General features: G+C 34.5%; 1 protein-coding gene across 4 annotated transcripts in view; it reads left to right on the top strand.

The window, feature by feature from the left end:
* The window catches only part of LOC148942941 (DNA-binding protein SMUBP-2-like), a 194,623-nt gene that overhangs the window by 43,609 nt on the left and 131,900 nt on the right, over window positions 1–19,114 (top strand). For all 4 annotated transcript variants that reach the window (XM_089102613.1, XM_089102614.1, XM_089102617.1 and 1 more), the window contains exons 5-8: window positions 9,170–9,312; window positions 12,026–12,197; window positions 13,678–13,916; window positions 16,611–16,721. In XM_089102613.1, the coding sequence (XP_088958739.1) occupies window positions 9,170–9,312; window positions 12,026–12,197; window positions 13,678–13,916; window positions 16,611–16,721 (665 nt within the window). The remainder of the gene's footprint in view (window positions 1–9,169; window positions 9,313–12,025; window positions 12,198–13,677; window positions 13,917–16,610; window positions 16,722–19,114) is intronic.

The following is a 19,114-nucleotide window of genomic DNA, read 5'->3' on the forward strand; positions in this document are numbered from 1 at the left end:
TGGACTGGGACCCCAATACTTAGCTAGTGGATTTACACCATTCGGGCTGGTGTACTAAGACCCCAGTTTTTCAAATCTTGCATTTCATGACATAAATTCAAAATGAACTTCAAAAAATCAAGTGAATGTAACTGTGAGAAGGTAGTGCACAACAAGCCACTACTGAAATATTCCAACTCTTGCTTTTCACGAAAGAAATTCAAAATGAAATTTGAAAAATTAAGAAAATGTAACTTTGAAATGGTAAGTGTGTAAGTTGTTGCGTGTGTGTAAGTTTTGGCGTGTGTGTGTGTAAGTTTTCGTGTGTGTGCGTTAGTTTTCGTGTGTGTGTGTGTCTATTTGTGTGTGTGTGTGAAAGTTTTTGTGAGTGTGTGTAAGTTTTTGTGTGTGTCAGTTTTTTGTGTGCATTTAAGTTTTTGTGTGCATGTAAGTTTTGGAGTGTGTGTGTAAGTTTTTGAGTGTGTGTGTGTGTTAGTTTTTGTGTGTCTTAGCTTTTGCGTGTGTATGTTTTGTCGTGTGTGTGTGTGTAAGTTATCGTGTGTGTGTGTGTGTAAGTTTTTGTGGGAATGTAAGCTTTTGTGTGCATGTGTAAGTTTGTTTGTGTCTATGTTTTTGATTGTGTGTTCGTGTGTAAGTTTTTGTGTGTGTGTGTAAGTTTTTGTGCGTGTGTGTAAGTTTTTTTGCGTGTGTGTAATTTTTTGTGTGTGTTTTAGTTTTTGTGTTCTTGTTAGTTTTTGTGTTTATTTAAGTTTTTGCTTGTGGGTGTTAGGTTTTGTGTGTGTGTGTAAGTTTTTGTTTTTGTAAGCTTTTGTGTGTGTTTGTAAGTTTTTTTTTGTGTTTGTATTTTTGTGTGTGTTTGTGTGTGTGTGTAAGTTTTTGTGTGTGTGCGTGTTTTTTTGTGTTTGTGTATGTGTGTGTGTATGTGTGTGTGTTTGTGTGTGTGTGTGTCAGTTTTGGCGTGTGTGTGTGAGTTTTCGTGTGTGTGTGTGTAAGTTTTGTGTGTGTGTGTGTGTGTTTGTAATTTTTTCTGAGTGTGTGAGTGAGTTTTTGTTTTGTTCGTTTTTAATTTTTTTTTTGTGTGTGTGTGTGTGTGTTTGTGTGTGTGTGTGTAAGTTTTGTGTGTGTGCAAGTTTTGGCGTGTGTTTGTAAGTTTTCGTGTGTGTGTGTGTGAGTTTTGTGTGTGTGTGTGTAAGTTTTGTGTGCATGTAAGTTTTTGTGTGCATGTAAGTTTTTGTGTGCATGTGTAAGTTTTTGTGTGTGTGTGTGTGTGTGTTTGTTTTTGTGTGTTTGTAAGTTTTGGTGAGTGTGTCTAAGTTTTATTGTGTGTGTGTGTGTGTGTGTGTGTGTGTGTTTGTTTGTGTTTGTGTTTGTGCGTGTGTGTAAGTTTTTGTGTGCATGTAAGTTTTTGTATGCATGTGTAAGTTTTTTTGTGTGTGTGTGTGGTTGTGTAAGTTTTTGTGTGTGTGTAAGTTTTTTCGTGAGTGTTTTAGTTTTCGTGTGTGTGTGTGTGTTTTTTATTGTGTGTGTGTGTAATTTTTTTTGTCTGTGTGTTTAATTTTTAGTGTGTGTGTTTCATTTTTCGTATGTGTGTGTATGTGTTCTGTGGTGCGTTTATTTGTGTGTGTGGTCTGTTAATAGTTTGTGTTCAATATTTAGTTTAGTAGCTTGATTTTGTTCGTTGGCTATTTATTGTTATGGTTTTTTGTGTGTGTGATTTTTTGTTTTTGCGTAATATTTCTTTTGTGTGTGTAAGTTTTTGTGTGTGTGTATTATTGTTTGCGATAGGGTATTTGAGTTTGTTTGTGTATGATTTTGTTTGAATGTAATTTTTTTTGTGCATGTAAGTTTTTGAGTGTGGGTGTTAGTTTTTGCGTGTGGGTATTAGTTTTGTGTGTGTGTGTGTGTATGTTTTTGTGTGTCTAAGCTTTTGTGTGTGTTTGTTTTGACGTGTGTGTGTGTTAGTTTTCGTGTGTTTGTGTGTGTGTAAGTTTTTGTGTGAATGTAAGATTTAGTGTGCATGTGTAAGTTTTTGTGTTTGTGTGTGTGTGTATGTTTTTGTTTTTTTGGAAGCGGGTTTTTTTGGGTGTAATTGTTTTTGCGTGGGTGTAAGTTTTGTGTGTGTGTGTGTAATTGTTGTGGTTCAAGTATGATTAGTAGAGCTTTTCTTTGCATGCGTGGTTTTTTAGTTTTTTTGTGTGTAAGTTTGTGTGTCTAAGCTTTGTGTGTGGGTGTAAGTTTTTGTGTGTGTTTGTAAGTTTGTGTGAGTATGTGTTTGTGTGTAAGTTTGTGTGTATGTGTTATTTTTAGTGTATGTTTGTGTGTCTGTTTTTGTGTGTGTTTGTCTGTTTGTTTGTGTGTATGTCTGTGTTGTGTGTGTGTGTGTGTGTGTTGTGTGTTTTTGTGTTGTTTTTGTTTGTGTTGTGTGTGTTTGTGTGTGTTTTTTTTTGTTTTTTTGTTTTTTTTTTTTTTGTTTTGTTGTTTGTGTTTGTTGTTGTGTATGTGCTGTTTGTTTTTGTGTTTGTTTTTTTTTGTGTGTGTTTGTGTTTTTGTTTGTATGTGTGTTTGTGTGTGTGTGTGTATGTAAGTTTTGGCGTGTGTGTGTAAGTTTTCGTGTGTGTGTAAGTTTTCGTGTGTGTGTGTAAGTTTTTGTGTGCGTGTAGTCTTTGTGCGTGTGTGTAAGTTTTTATGTGCATGTAAGTTTTTATGTGCATGTAAGTTTTCGTGTGCATGTGTTAGTTGTTGTGTGGGTGTGTGTGAAAGTTTGTGTTTGTGTTTAAGTTTTTGCGTGTGTGTGTGTATGTGTGCGTTCGTTTGCGTTAGTTTTCGTGTGTGTGTGTAATTTTGTTTATGGGTGTGTTATTTTGTGTGATTGTGTTTAATTTTTTGTTTGGGCATAATTTGTCGTGTGTGTGTGTAAGTTTTTGTGTGTGTGTGTGTAAGTTTTTGCGTGTGTGTGTAAGTTTTTTTTTGTGTGTGTGTGTGTGTAAGTTTTTTTGTTTTTAAGTTTTTGTGTGTGTGTGTGTAAGAGTTTTCGTGTGTGTGTTAGTTTTTGTGTGTGTGTGTGTGTAAGTTTTCGTGTGTGTGTGTATTAGTTTTTGTGTGAATGTCTGTTATCGTTTACTTGTGTTAGTTTTTGTGTGTGTGTGTGTGTGTAAGATATTTTGAGTGTGTGTAAGTTTGTGAGTGTGTGTTTAAGTTTTCGTGTGTGTGTGTTTTATTTTTTGTGTGTGTGTTTCAGTTTTTGTGAGTGTGTGTTAGTTTTTGTGTGTGTGTTAGTTTTTGTGTGCATGTTAGTTTTTGCGTGCATGTTAGTTTTTGAGTGTGGGTGTAATCGTTTTTTTGTTTTTGTAAGTGTTTTTGTGTATAAGATTATTCGTTTTTATTTATTTTTTGTTTTTTTTTGTTTAAGTTTGTGTGTGTGTGTGTGTGTTTGTTTGAGTAAGTGTGATTTCGTTTAATTTTTTTGTGTTTTTGTTTGTGTTTTAGTTTGTGTGTGTGTGTGTGTGTGTGTATTTGTTTTTTTGTGTAATTTATTTCGTGTTTTTTTAAGTTTTCGTTTTTTGTGTTTTAAGTTTTTTTTTTTTGTTTTTGTGTGTGCAAGTTTTTTGTGAGTGTGTGAGTGAGTTTTTTTTGTGTTCTTGTTAATGTTTTTGTTTATGTGTGTGTGTGTGTATGTTTTCTTTTTTTTTTTTTTTTTTGCTTGTGTGTTTTATTTTTCGTGTGTTTGTGTGTTTGTTTTTTGTTTTTTTGTGTGTTTGTGTATGTGTAATTTTTTGTTTGCTTGTATTTTTTTTAGTGAATTTAATTTATAGTTTTCTTTTTTTAGTTTTTGTGTGTGTGTGTGTGTGTAATTTTGTGTGTTTTTGTGTGTGTGTTATTTTTGGCTTGTGTGTGTTTGTGTTATTTTGTGTGTTTGTTAATTTTAGTGTGCTTGTGTAAGTTTATGTTTGTGTAATTTTTGGCGTGTGTGTGTAAGTTTTCGTTTGTGTGTGTGTGTTTGTTTTGTGTGTGTGTGTGTGTGTTTGTTTTTGTGAGTGTGTGTGTGTGTTTTTTTTGTGTTGATGTGTTAGTTTTTGTGTGTGTGTGTGTGTGTGTAAGTTTTTGTGTTTGTGTAATTTTTGGCGTGTGTGTGTATGTGTGCGTGTGTGTGTGTGTGTAAGTTTGTGTGTGTGTTCGTATGTGGATTAGAGGTGGTTCATGTTTGTTCGCGTGTTCTTGCTTTTTTTCGCTTGAATGAGTAAGTTTTTGTGTGTGTGTGTGTGTGTGTGTAATTTTTTGAGTTTTTATTATTTTGCTTTTTTGTGGATTTTTGCGTGTGTGTGTGTGTGTAATTTTTGTGTGTGTGTGTTTTTTTTTGCTATTTTGTGTTAGTGTGTGTGTGTGTTTTGTTTGTTTTGATGTGTTAGTTTTTGTGTATGTGTGTGTGTGTGTGTGTGTAAGTTTTTGTGTGTGTGTAAGTTTGGGCGGGTTTTTTTTTGGTTTCTTTTTTGTGTGTGTTTCAGTTTTGTTTTTGTTTGTGTGGTTGTGTTTATGTGTGTGCGTGCATTTTTTATTTTGGGGTGTTTTTAGTTTCTTTTTCATGTTTAAGTTTTTGTGTGTGTGTGTGTGTAAGTTTTTGTGTGTGTGTGTGTACTTTTGTGCTAGTTTGTGTTTGTTTTTGCGTGTGTGTGTGTATTATTTCATGCGGTTGTGTGTGTTTAAGTTTTTGTGTGTGTGTGTTATTAATTTGGCTTTTGTTTACTTGTTATTTTTTTTGTAATTTTTTTAGTTCTTTTTTGATTTTTTTTGATTGTATTTTTTTGCATGTGTTTGTAAGTTTTGTGTGTGTGTGTGTGTAAGTTTTTGTGTGTCTAATCTTTTATGTGTGATTTTTAGTTTTTTGTTTGTGTGTGTTAGTTTGTGTGTGTGTGTGTGTGTGTGTAAGATTTTGTTTTTTCAAGTTTTTTTTTTTTTTTTTTTTATAATTGTGTTTGTTTGTGTGTGTGTGTCTGTGTGTTAGCTTTTGTGTGTGTAAGTTTTTGGGTGTGTGTGTAAGTTTTCTTGTGTGTGTGTGTTAGTTTTGTGTGTGTGTGTGTGTGTGTTTGTTTAATTTTGTGTGTGCGTTTGTGTGTGTTTTTTTTGTGTTCATGTGTAAGTTTTTTTGTGTGTGTGTGTGTGTAATTTTTTGTGTGTGTGTAAGTTTTGGCGTGTGTGTGTAAGTTTTCGTGTGTGTGTGTGTGTAAATTTTGTGTGTGTGTGTGTTTAATTTTTTGTGTGCATGTAAGTTTTTGTCTGCATGTTAGTTTTCGTGTGCATGTTTATGTTTTTGTGTGTGTTTGTGTGTGTCAGTTTTTGTGTGTGTGTGTGTGTGTAAGTGTTTGCGTGTGTGTGTTTGTTTTAGTGTGTGTGTGTAAGTTTTTGTGTGTGTGTGTAAGTTTTTTTGCGTGTGTGTAAGTTTTGGTGTATGTGTAAGTTTTTGTGTGCATGTATGGGGACCGGGGGAGGACCTTTGGGGCCCTGGGAGGGCGTTTGGGGATCCGGGGGAGGACCTTTGGGGGCCCGGGGGACCCTTGGGGGGCCGGTTGGCCCTTTGGGAGCCCGGGGGACCTTTGAGGACCAGGGGAGGGCCTTTGGGGGTCTGAGGAGGGCGTTTGGGGGATAACATTTCGAAATTTTTACTTTTTAGTTTACTTTTTTTTGTGGCGCATCCCTGCGGCGCTTTCCTGCGGTGTATCCCTGCGGCGCATCCCCTGCGGCGCTTTCCTGACCCGCGGCGCATCCCTGCGGCACATCCTGCGGCACTTTCCTGGCCCACGGCGCATCCCGACGGCGCTTCTCTGGTCCGGGGGGCCCTTTGGGGGCCCGGGGGCCCTTTGGGGATCGGTGGAGGGCCTTTGGGACCCCGTTGGTCCTTTGGGAGCTCGATGGGCCTTGGGGGGGCCCGGGGATGGCCTTTGGGGGTCTGGGTGGGCCTTTGGGGGGGCCGGTGGCCCTTTGGGAGCTTGGGGGGCCTTTGCGGACCGGGGGCTTCCTTCGGGGTTGGGGTAGGAGGATTGGAACCCTTTGGGGTTGGGTTAGAGGACCTCACAACACTGTTCAAATGAAACTTGTGTATTATAACGACCACAGAGTTTCACCATTAAATTCTCTTCTAAAATCTCTTCAAAAATCATCTTTTAAAATGTCTCTAACTGTTTCGCCTAAATAGTTCCATGACCTGTCTAAAACAGTTTCGCCCAAATAATCCCTACACGTAATTCAGCGTGTTCCTTGTGTTTTTGGCATCTCTGCGCTAATGCATTTCAAATTAATAAGAAACCTGATTCCCGCGCTAAAACAATTCATCGCTAAGATGTTTCTTGGAGAATTGTTTCCATGGCGTTTGGCTATTAATATCCTTTGGAGTTCGACCAAAAGAGTTGTTTCCGAGGCAAAGACATTAATGACTTGGATCTATTCCTGGAGAATCGTTTCTATGCGAAAATTTTTAAAGTCTGACCGATGATGTCATTGGTTGATTGATCTGTCAAGAAAGGGGAATTAATTTGTTGTTTCTAAGGGGAATTATTGATTCACGATAGGTGAATTGAGGTCGACAGCACAGGTGTTCCAAATTCCTGGACGGCATAACATTCGCTGAGAGCATGTACTTACAACAACAATAACATCGACCTTAGAAATTTAGGTCATTGACCCCATTAACCACGTGTTCTCCCCGATGAGTCTATGCCAATATATGGAGCCCCGTCACGACTGACATTACCACGTGTTCTCCCTAATGACTCTATGCCCATATTTGGTGTACGTACGGGAGCTTTAGGGTCACTTCTACTTATAGACATTGTTCGGCTTTAAACCACAACTCTTTAAGAAAGAATGTTCAAACTCGAGGGCCGTTGAATTTGAGTGGGAAGTCTTTTTTTTTAAGAACTTTAAGATTCACCGTACAGAGTGAGGGGTGAGGAAAGGGTAGCCCTCCTCATATACGGAACAATTTCTGTTAGTTTTAAGTTTCAGTGTTGCTCCTTACTTTCAGTCGAAAAAACTTGTTTTATTATTAGATAATTACAAGTCTTTAACAATTGAAGGACTCATTTAATTGTGTTTACGTAAAAAAAGAAAAATTAAGCATTCTGAAGGTAGACAATTTACATGTAAATAACTGCATGCGTTCTAAAACATTTTTTTCTAAAACATGCGTCTTAAAAAACATTACAAAGTGGGCATATCTGCTGCGTTCTAACCACAGTAGACAGAATATACAGTAAGCTTATCGCAGATCATTTCTGGTCATCGTGAACAAAAAGCTCCTCCCACTTCTTTCTGCCTTAGCTTGTTTAGCCTTTTTTATAATGGGTTTTTGTCCTGGTTTTTGTACCAGTAAGCTTATCGCAGATCATTTCTGGTCATCGTGAACAAAAAGCTCCTCCAACTTCTCTCTGCATTAGCTTGTTTAGCCTTTTTTAGAATGGGTTTTTGTCTTGGTTTTTGTACAAGTAAGCTTATCGCAGATCATTTCTGGTCATCGTGAACAAAAAGCTCCTCCCACTTCTTTCTGCCTTAGCTTGTTTAGCCTGTTTATAATGGGTTTTATAATGTTCGGGTTTTTATAATGGGAGAGATAGAGAATGATCATACTGTCTAATTATATAAACTGTGGTTCTAACATGGCTTCTGACATTGCTGAATTTTAGAGTCCAAATCTGAGGAAGTTGAAGGAGTAACAACCTCTTATACATATAAAATGAAAAAAACACAATTTTATTTTAATTCGACGTAAGGAGCAACATTAAAACTTAAAACGAACAGAAATTATTACGTACATGAAGGGGATGCCCCCTCCTCAAAACCTCGCTTTTCACGCTAAAGTTTTTGGCACTTTTAAAAAAGCTTCTTATTATACTAATTAAACAACCTTTGTGTTTCAGGAGTCGTTATTGAAGAATTGGGACAGCATTCAAAATTTAGCGTAGCGAGCAAGGTGTTGAGGAGGGGGTAACCCCCCTCATATACGTAATAATTTCTGTTCATTTTAAGTTTTAATGGTGCTTCTTGCTTTGAGTTGAAAACAATTGCTTTTTTTAGTTAATTTCTTATCTTTTTTAAAAAGTGCTGGGAAATTCGGCTCCATCTCCACGGAAAAATCCCCCCTCTCATCTTAAGATCCTCTATACATTTCGATCATGGGAAAAATTTACCCCGGACAATAACCCTTATTATCTCTACACATAAAATTAAATTGGCAAAGGAAGGCAAGACAAATCAAAAGAATTTCATATAGGAATTTTTGTAAATTCTCCCAGTGTAAATTTCCCCTGAAAAGTTCACCCCCCGGAAAATTCCTTTCCCATGGAAAATCGCCCTAGCTAAATTTCCCTCCCCCTCACCCGAAAAATATATGCACACTTTCCAAGAACAAACAATATACGAACACAATGTGCAAATTTTATAATTTGAAGAGCTTTCCTCAGGGACTGTGAAGAGGGGGGGGGGGGTTATGCTATCTCTGAAAACATGGTTATTCGACCTTTCAACTATGCTGAACAAAATGGCTGTCTCAAAATTTTTATTGGATGATTTTGGGGAAAATGGGGATGGGAGGGGGCTAGTTGCCCTCCAGTCTTTTTGGTCTCTTAAAAAGGGCACTAGAACTTTTAATTTACGTTTGAATAAGCTCTCTCCCGGTGTTTTAGGACCATTGGTTCGATACGTACACCGATCAAAAAAAAAAAATAAATAAACACGCGCCCGCGATCTTTTTTCTGGCAAAAATATGAAATTCCGTATTTTTGCACATAGGAGCTAGAAACCTCTACAGTATTGTTCTCTGGTACGCTGAAAGTAATGGTGATATTTTCATTGACATTTTTTTATACTTTTAGAGTTTTTCTCTGTTTTCGAAAATCAGACAAATTTTGAAAACGCTCGTAGCCTTTGATGGGCAACACTCAACTTAATGACTCTTATATACTTGGAATCAGCATAATAAGCTGACAATTTTGATATATCTATTGATATCGAAATTGAGTTTTTTAGAGTTTTGGTTACTATTGAGCCGCGTTGCTCCTTACTTACAGTTTGTTTCCACAAACTGGTTGATGATAGCTACTGTTCGCTTTGAACATTAGTTTTAGTCCACAATTTAGTTTGGAAAAAGTTTAGTTTAGTTTTTTATTTAATTTTCTCCTAGATCAACTTGACGACTCTCAAATAGGAGCTGTTGATTTTGCTCTCCGACAGAAAGATTTAGCGGTTATCCATGGTCCGCCTGGAACCGGTAAAACTACAACGATTATTGAGATCATCTGCCAAGCTGTGAAATCTGGCGCCAAGGTAAGTTGCAAGATCAGTTATAGATAAGAATAAAAGTGATTGGGAAGTAGATGGCCTTGAAATAAAAATGGTAAGGTCCGTTGCAGACATTAATAAGTCATCTTAAAATACGTGACGATGAAAGTTAAGACAGAAAACATTAAAAAAAACTTTACTGAAAATTTAAAACTGACTCACAAAGAACCGGATATTCTTGTAGGATCAGAAGAGTGCACAAGTAGCCTGCAGAAAATAAAAGAATAATTTATAAGGCTCTCAGTAATTTTTCATCGGCTGTGATATCGAAGAATTTTAGTAGTATGCAATTATGATTCTTTAAAAAAAAATTCAAGCTAGCTCAGTTTTCAGTGAAGCCCTAGTGTTTACACATATATAGACATATATCACGAGTCAGTTTATTCCAGCTAGTTTTGCAAAAAAACTCACAATCTGCGAAGGAATAATTTTTGTTCGTTTGAAGTTTCAATTTCGCTCTTTACTTCCGTAAGAAATTTTTTTTTTGTTTTCTTTTTTTTAATATAGACAATAAACCTTACAAAAAGGTCTGTGTGTAACATTAGGCGATGAAACTAAAGTAGTCGACATGTGTTTCTGTTAAAATTGGGCATTAAATTTAGGGCTTTACTTCCTACGCCCTTCCCCCGTATCTTTTTTTCTACCCAACCTTGTCTTATTATTTTTTTTCTGTGTTTTTGAGCTTGACTTTGAAGTTTGAATCTGGCCCTCTGGGGTTGTAATAGTCCGTTTTTTAGAAACATATCTTGTATTAGACTTGGGAACTTCGTGGGAGGGTGTAAAAAAGGAGGCTTTGAATAAATTGGGATGGAGGAGGAGCGTGCGTATCTATGTTGGCCTCAGGTGGCTTGGTGCTGCGGTGAGTTGTTAGTAGTAGTAGTAGTAGTAGTTCCTACGAAATAGGTACAATTTAGTCACATCGATAAAGAGTTCGAGGGATGTTATTTAAATGGTATCTTTGTGATGTTGCAGATAAAACGCAATTATTTTGATGAAAATAGAAATATATTTATTCTTCAATAAGTAGTATTTTTTCGGAAGTTGTTTTTAGTTTTTATTTTACAAAAATTGTCATTTTTGTTTCCATATGTGGTGTTGTCAAAACGAATTTTTACTAAACACGCAGATATGGGCATTAAATTTCAAATGACCTCTTATACAGCTCTCCACGGCACTTCTATGACCACTAGTGCTAGAAAAATGAAAAACAAAATTTGAGGCACGTAGACATAAGAGTTTGAAGCTCTTTTTCGGAATTTCCGAAAAATAGTTTTCGTGATTAACTTTTGCTGTTAAGATACGTAACAGTTGTTATTCCTGAGTGAGGTTTAAATGAATTTGTTTTATTAGGCTTTTTTTCAGAACATATTTTCGGTTTTCAGATACTAAGGGGCTGGGAGGGGGAGTATACAAGATTAGGGAGTGTAAGCCACCTGTTGAGGATTTTTGACCATGGATATTATAATGGTGCCCTCATTATGCTTGCCAATCTTTCCACTGCAGAAATGGTACCAAAAAGTGTCATTTTTGGCGCCACATGGCACTTTTCTATGTCGTTATCAAGAGGAATTTATAAAAATCACATATGAGACGTAGCTTGGAAATGAGTCATTAAAATCTCTATACGATCTTGTGGTAGCCTGGTATCCCTGCCGAAAAAGAAAAAGGAGACGTATCACATGGAAAAAAGCGATTTTCCTTGTTTTTCAAAACTTCCGGAATAGGGTCTTTGACCATGGTGAGTCAAATGGGGCCTCTTTCATTTTCATCCATCACGATTTTTCGAGGTGTTTCAAGCTCTTTTTATAATTTTTGATTGTTTTTAACATTTACTACTAAGACAAAACTATATAACAGCTATCATTCGTGAATCATCCTTAAATGTGGAATTTTTTTCAGTAGAAAATTTTTTCAAAATATGGTTATTTTTTTTTTTTTTTTTTTTTTTTTAAATTTACATAACCAGAAAACATACGGGTTCTGCATGATAAACTGTTAAGTTTTTTTTTACGGATATATTCTTAAATAAAGTAACAAAAAATTGAAGAGGACAAAAAATTAAAGGCAGAACTTGCTTCACTGGTAAGTATACTAGTCAGCGTTAGCGAAACTTGGTAGTAAAAGGAACTCAAGAGAAAAGCCGGACGACCCAGTTGAAAATAGAATAAAATCATAAAACAACCCAAAATGTTTGGCGGTTTCATGGAAGCTTTCAATTTACGCAGCTTTCAACCTGATCAAACGTAATCACAATAAGTGTGAAATAAAACTTGCCGGAGACTCAAGCAAAGGGATGGCATGACCAAGGAAATGCCAATTTTCAGTTAAAAAAAAGCGTCCGATCGGGACCTTGAAAGATATACAAAAGATGTATAAAGGGGAGAAATTTTCCGGAATAATTCCTGTGATTTCCTCCTAATTTTCCTATATTTCTCGTATACTTCACCTAATGTTTGATGTCATGAAGATTTCAATATGACCCAAAATATACCCCTGCCAAGATATACCTGTGTAAGTAGCTATTCGCCTGTCTGATTTTATCATGGATCTTAACTCTGTGGTGAGTTTTACATTGGTATTAGCAATAAAAATGAAGATGTTTAGTAACTATAACAGTTAAAGATTTTAGTCAAAAGTTAATATCAGATGTATTGCGTATGATAAGCAATTCTTATTGTCAATAATATTGACATTACAGATCCTGGCCTGCGCACCGTCAAACGTAGCAGTTGATAATATTGTGGAAAGGCTTGCAAAACGAAAAATCAGGGTTGTGCGACTCGGGCATACTGCTAGATCTGAACAAACCCTTCAAAAGTATTCCTTGGATGCCATTCTTGATAGCAGCGATTCTCACAAGATTATTCGAGGTAGGTACTACTATAATTAACAACTCATTACATGACCAAACTGGTTGAGGCCAACACAACTGTGCGCGCTCCTCTCCCGCCCCAATTTATCCAAAGCTTCACTGCTCACCCCCTCTCATGAAGTTTCGATTTCCCAGAAATCCTTCCTTATAAGGTCTTCGAAGCCTAGTCAGGGACGACCTGCTTTTCGTTTGGCTCTAGATAGATGACCAAAAAGTACAAAATTCGGCAATCTTTCATTGCTCAATCATAGAACGTTTCCTAGCCAGGGTTGACACCCTTACTGATTTATCACTATTTCTAGTGATTTTTTATATTGTCTAAACATAATAGTCACTAAATCAGCACATAAACCACTAGACCATTGAAAAAAAACTAAAATCTGGTGATTTTTTTACTGGGTTGCAACCCTGGTCCTAGGCATCTCAACTTTTCCTTCATTATAGCCTTAGATAGTGGGAATAAGCAAGATTTTTGGCACAGCTTACTGTTCGAAATACGGTCAGCCAGACGAGTAACTAAAACTACGAGTGTTTTATTGTTGTGTCTCATTTCCTTTAACTATTTGCTACCTTCCACAATAAGGTCTTTTACCTGTAACCGGTGGACTACCGTTTTGTTGATATTATCCTATATGTACTCTTGTCTTCAGGTATCGGCGTTTTTTTGGGGGGGGGGGCGCCGATTGATGGTTTGCTTCGGAAATCTACTTGGCAGCAATAAAAAACTAGATAATAATATTGACGAGGGAAGGAAAGAAGTATTTGGGTCAGGTAGGCAACAAAATGACCCTTACTTTTGCCCAATGTATGGGGATATTGGGGTAAACCTTTTTTATTTTGTATTAGAATTTGATGAGTTGGGAAAAACAAGGAGATAATTTTTTGAGGGAAGTTTTATTCATCAAAATAATTGATAATAATAATAATGAGAGACAGATTTTTGGAAAATCTGAAAGCTAGGAAATTTGAATGACCGTATATCAAGCAACAAAGTGTACAAAAGAAAGTGTTTGATCACATTTTTTAGAATGAAACGAATGTTACGATGGCCTAGCCAAGTTTTATAAATGAAGGACACAGATTGCCAAAGATTATGCTTTATGGAGCGGAGCTAAAAGAAAACCCCGAATGGACTTGGAAGAGGTGGCAAGGAAGAATTTAAAGGAAGCTCGAGCTTTTTCTTGTCATATTTGGGCATTAATCCAGTTTTTTAGGGAATATTCTTATAACCAAGCTAAGATTCAATCAATACTTTGAAGCTAAGATGTCAAAATATGATATTGTCAAAAAAAGAAAAGAAAAATGCAGTAGGTTTGCTAATATCCAAGTTGCTAAATCTGTAAACACATGTCTTATATAAATAAAGTTTCAAAAAACATGTCTGTACACACAAAACATGTTTTATCTTAATTTATTTTTTATCTTTTTGAAACTTTGTTTTATTAAAAAGTGCCTTCAATGAATTGTATTTGTTATAGATGTCAGGTCAGACATTAATCAAGCCATAAAGGATATCAAAGGCAGACGAAGGGGAGCTGGTGAAAATATCAAAAGCCTTCGAAAAGAACTTGAAAGACGAGAAACAGCAGCACTCAGAGACGTTCTTACATCTGCAGATGTGGTTCTATCAACTTTAAGTAGCGCGCATGATCATGGACCTCTGAGAAATGTTCCTGAAGAGTTTTTTGATTATGTTGTCATTGATGAATGTTCACAAGTTTGTATATTTAGCTATTCTTTTATATATAAGTTGACTTTTTATTAAATTTAGTTATCTGGCGCTTTGAAAAACTGTCTAAATTTTTAGTCCAACTTGAAGCAATTATTAAAATCTCACAAATGGACATTCTCTGAATATAATGAATTAAAATTTTTTATTTTATTCTTAAATTCAGACGAGGGGATGAACTAGAGAGCTACAATAACACAATATTCCTAACTCTTACTGATCGGAGAAACTCGTTTTAAGTGACTTTTAAATCTACTTAATTGTTTAAATTAAAATTTATTTCGTTAGTAAATTTAGGTTCTACTTAAATTTTTACTTTAACTTTTAAAAATAAATTTTACTTCCTGTCTGATTGTCAATATGAATGATTCCTCAGGTAAGGTTTTTAAAAATCTCGATTAATTTGTTTTTCTAAATAGATTTTTTTAATTTAATTTTATTTCATTAAAAATAAACTGAACTTAATGCTACATAAACCTAATATGCTAATGAATGTAAGTGAAAAAAATGATGAATATAGCTGAATGAATAAGCAAATATAGCTTTATACGACTGAAATAATAGATACATTATAAGTTCTTTTTTTTTGGCATTTTTTTTCTTTTTTTTCCCATCGATAAAGGTTTCTGGATCTGAAGCCAAAATATTCAGGATTATTATTAGCATTTGCATTCAAAATGTATTTTTATGTTGCATATGTATTTATATGTATTTTCTTGTGAGCATTCATTGTCATAATTAATATTTTTAGTTGATGTTTTACTTTCTATTGCTACTTTTACTAACAACTCGCCGCAGCACCAAGTCGCCTGAGGCCAACACAGCCACGCACACTCCTCCTCCATCCCAGTCTATTCAAAGCCTCCCTTTTTACACCCTCCCAGGAAGTTCCCATTTCCTTTAAATCTTTGTTTATGACATCCTCCCACCAGAGACGAGGACGACCTGCTTTCCGTTTAGCCCTAGACGGCTGGCTGAAAAGGAGTGTTCATTTTAATTATAAATGGAAAGGCAATGTGGTCTAAGAATTATTGCTAACAAAACTATGCTAAATTTGCGCTCATACAGGGGAGGAGGGTTACGTTTTTCTTTTGATTATATAAATATATTTTCCTTTGATTATAATAGATATATTATGTGCCAAAAAAAATTGCGACGAGGGGACTGATTACATTCTTTAATAAATAATTTACATTCTTTAATAAATAATTTAATAAATAGTAGAAGAAAAAAATAAGGTAGCTTAAATAATCCGAAAAATATAATACATTACACAACCAAAATACAAACTATTACCAATCTCTCATCAAACATTCTACTATAATACTAATAATAAATTAAAAAGGTATGAACCATTTCTTTGTAAATATCTCCTCAATTTACTTTTAAATAGCCTAAGGTGCTCTACCAACCAAATGCTCTCTGAAATAAAATTCCACCCACCTAATAGTAATAAGTAGGAATTCAGAAATTTTTTGGGGTTGAATATTTAAAAAGTAACCCGTAAGTCATTTTTCAAAATAAAATCCTAGTAATAAGCGTGCTAACTGTTATTTCGATTCGTTGTGCTAGAACTGAGGAAATGTCACTTTTTTATCCTTGTTTTTATTTGTTGATATTTTAATATCAACATGACTAATGCAGGGATCCCACGGCGTCATTAAAGCTAATAACCTTGAAATTAAATGACCTTGTTGCTCCGTGCTCTTTCACTAAAAGAGTTTCACTTCAATTATTAATGACTCAGAGGCTAAGATCCGAAGAACTCTTGGTTCCCTCCCTCATTAACGTGTCAGAAAAGACATTATCAAACTTTATAAGTTGATGTATCTTCCTGTCGTGAGCTTTCCGGCAGTAATCTTTAAAATGTTCGCCTTCTTTTTTCTCAAATTAAAGTGGCTTATTTTGAATATCTTAAATTTTTACTTGGTTTCCATCTAAACACTCGTAATACAGCCTTGAAAAGTATGTATAGAATTAAAGACCTTTTTTAATATTACATAAGAACATAAAACATTTAATAAATAATACGGAAATAATTTATAAGTATATAAATTATATAGCTTTTTTTAATTATAGAAATAAAGGTAGTTAAATATAAGTACAATTTCCTAGTGAAACAGCTAAAAATTGTTTACGTGTCAGAAATCTTATTTTCTTTTTTGAAAAAAATTCGAAATTGACATGCATCATTTTTTCAAAAATGGTCGTGATATCCTAGTAATAAAAAAAAATATTTACGTGACAGAAATATATTTCCTTTTTTTTTAAATTCGAATTTCATATGCATAATTTTTTTGTGACGCAATTTTGTCCTTTGTCGTTTTGAGTTTGTTATTTTATATTGATATGATGGGAATTTGCTTTTTATGTATTAATTACTCCTAAATTTTTGTATTTGTGAGGGGAAAACATATAAAAAATAATAATAATCATTTAATATAATACTGAGAAAAAAGTTGGAGGTACAAAAAAAGCTTATAATTTATTTATTTCTATTCTCCTTGTTGTATTTTTGCTCTGTTTTCAGAACTGCAGTTTAAGCTCTGTCACTCCTAATCGATGTCAGATTAACCCTAAAGGGATAGAGAAGCGCAGAGTTTTCTTCCAGAATCCTAAGAGCATACTTATGCGAAAAAAAAAGAAAAAAAAAAAAAAAAAATCTGATTGCTATTTTTCTAGGCAACGGAGTTATCTTGCTGGATTGTACTTCCACGAGCAAAGAAAGTTATTCTCGCTGGTGATCCCTGGCAGCTACCACCAACTGTTATTAGTCCTAAAGCTGCCAAACAGGTAATTGTTTTCATTTCAGATATTCTGGACAGGTCCATATCCAGGTTTTTTGTTCGGGGTGGGGTATATCGTTTTTTTTTCGGGGGGGGGGGGGGGGGGTATATAAAACTTCAAAAATGTTCATATGTATTTTACTACGCTTTTACGAGTTGGGCAAAAATTTTTCCTTACCTCCCCTCCCTCCCCTCTTGGATACGGCCCTGATTCTGGATATGACTATTAAGCTCAACAAATTGATATGTTATTTTCTTAATATCAATTTTCATATTATTTTTGACATATTATATTTTCTTACTTTGCATAATTGGTGAACTCAATAACTCATAGCCAGCCAATAACCATAATATTCTGTAGCTAGTAGCGTCTCTGACCTGAAGATACAAAAGAAGCTTCAATATATCTCTGATAATCACCAAATATAAAAGTTTTTTATGATCCTAAACGAAAAATCACCCAAAAATATCACAAAAAAATTTCTTTTTCCTTTTTATGCCTAAAGGCAAGCGAGTATTTTTCATAAGATACATTGCACAGGGACGGGTTTCAATAACACGGGATTCATTTTATATTTTTGTAGGTCCACCCGCATTGTTTCATGGCTTGGCGATAGATTTGAAACTTCAAGAAATTCTTTTTTGTACGGGGTTGGGGTAAGGGACTTAGAATTTCTTGTTTGGGGTAATGGCACAAAACAGTTATTTTTGTTCCTTACGGAAGAGACAGGCTCTTCGGCCTCTGTGGTAAATAAATCATAATGTGAATGCTTTTTATGATACTACATCACATAAACATTTGTGATATTGAGAAACAGTTTCTAAAGCTATTCACTAATGGTCTGGTTGCTCAAAAAGATGAATACAAAAGGCAATTTGAAGGGCAAAAGGTAAGTTCTAAAGTTTCAGTGAAACTACAAACCGTCAGTAAGTTCTATTTCAGTTCTATATCTATGAAATCTTTTAGAATTCTCAAAAACTCGAAACGATACTGTGAGTTTGGTAACTGAAATAGTATTTAAAGAAATTGAATTCTATTGAAATAGAATTTAAGTGTAAATAGTATTTAAATCAAATATTCAAATATTTAGATAACATTTAAAAAATAAATCATACCATTAAATAATAAAAGCTAAGAATCGTGTTAAATTTGAATAAAATCTTGAAACATCTTGAAATCATCTTGAATCATCAATCATCTTAAATCCTTCTGAAACAAATCATATTGGCATCAATGAAAATTATGTAAGGAAATAAAAAGTTCCGGACAAGATCGTAACTTGCAATTTATCTTCATTAAAACTATTAAGGGAGATATCCCCTGGAATGGAGGAAGGTAATTTCTATAGGAAACTGTTTAGATTGAGAAGTGAGGCCAGAGAAAGGTAGAGCAAAAACGAGGTTTGTTTATTTCTTCCTCCATATTCGGACACATTGGTTCCTCATAAATTTGTTTTTGGTTGTTGTTTTTTTATTGCTATATATTGTATCCACACATTAAACATAAAAGTCAACTTTTATTGTGTGTTTTATTATAGTTTCTAGCCGTGACAATACTTTGATGATACCTAAGGGCGGTGAAGAAACGAGGCAAATTTCATTCAAAAACACCTACAATCCTACATCCATAATTTAAAAATTAGGACAAATCGAGAATTCAATTTTTATTTAAAAAAAACCTCGGTACGCAGTTATTTAGGTTTGGGTAGTGATAGGTGCCAAATTAAAAAAAAATAATAAAACCTTGGCTTAAAAATCAGCCAAAAATAAGCTAAATATATAGACACCAAACAGCTGAAGAAAATTTAGCTTTCCCTTCGAGTTGAAGTTTTCTTCGGGAATTAATTGATTTTTAAATTTTTTTTGACAAAAAACATTGTAATATTCAAATAATCGGTTTTGCTTACTTATTTTCACGGTTCAAAGTGGCAACACTGACGAGACTTTGACACGGACCTTATAACTTCATAATTTTGATAAAATTGGAAGAAAAATTGTGGTCTTCACGTTTGCATAGACGAATTAATCATTGAAAATAACATTATTATTTTTAATAGCTCGTTTAAATTTCATCTAATTTGAAGACTTTATTTTATTTTATTTAATAAGCACAAGTAATAATGCCAAAATCCTTAACATTTTATTCGTTGTATCTTTATCAGTAGTACAAGAAATATTAGTTTTCTTATTTACATCTTTTCATTATTTTTGAGCGTTCAATTGTTTTATAAGAATGTATTCTAATTCTTTTTCAAGATGTTCTGTTCAGTTATGAGATTTAGTTGACTAAGATTTTACTGAGAAATAAAAAAGAAAAAAATAGAAATGACTCAAACTGATTAAATTTCTGTTTTTCTTATGGACGTAAACATCAACGTTAATAACAGTTTAAGTGTCGAT

Source organism: Artemia sp. Qi Xiang Cuo, chromosome 16, assembly GCF_049724085.1.
Source record: "Artemia sp. Qi Xiang Cuo chromosome 16, ASM4972408v1, whole genome shotgun sequence".
Classification (NCBI taxonomy): domain Eukaryota; kingdom Metazoa; phylum Arthropoda; class Branchiopoda; order Anostraca; family Artemiidae; genus Artemia; species Artemia sp. Qi Xiang Cuo.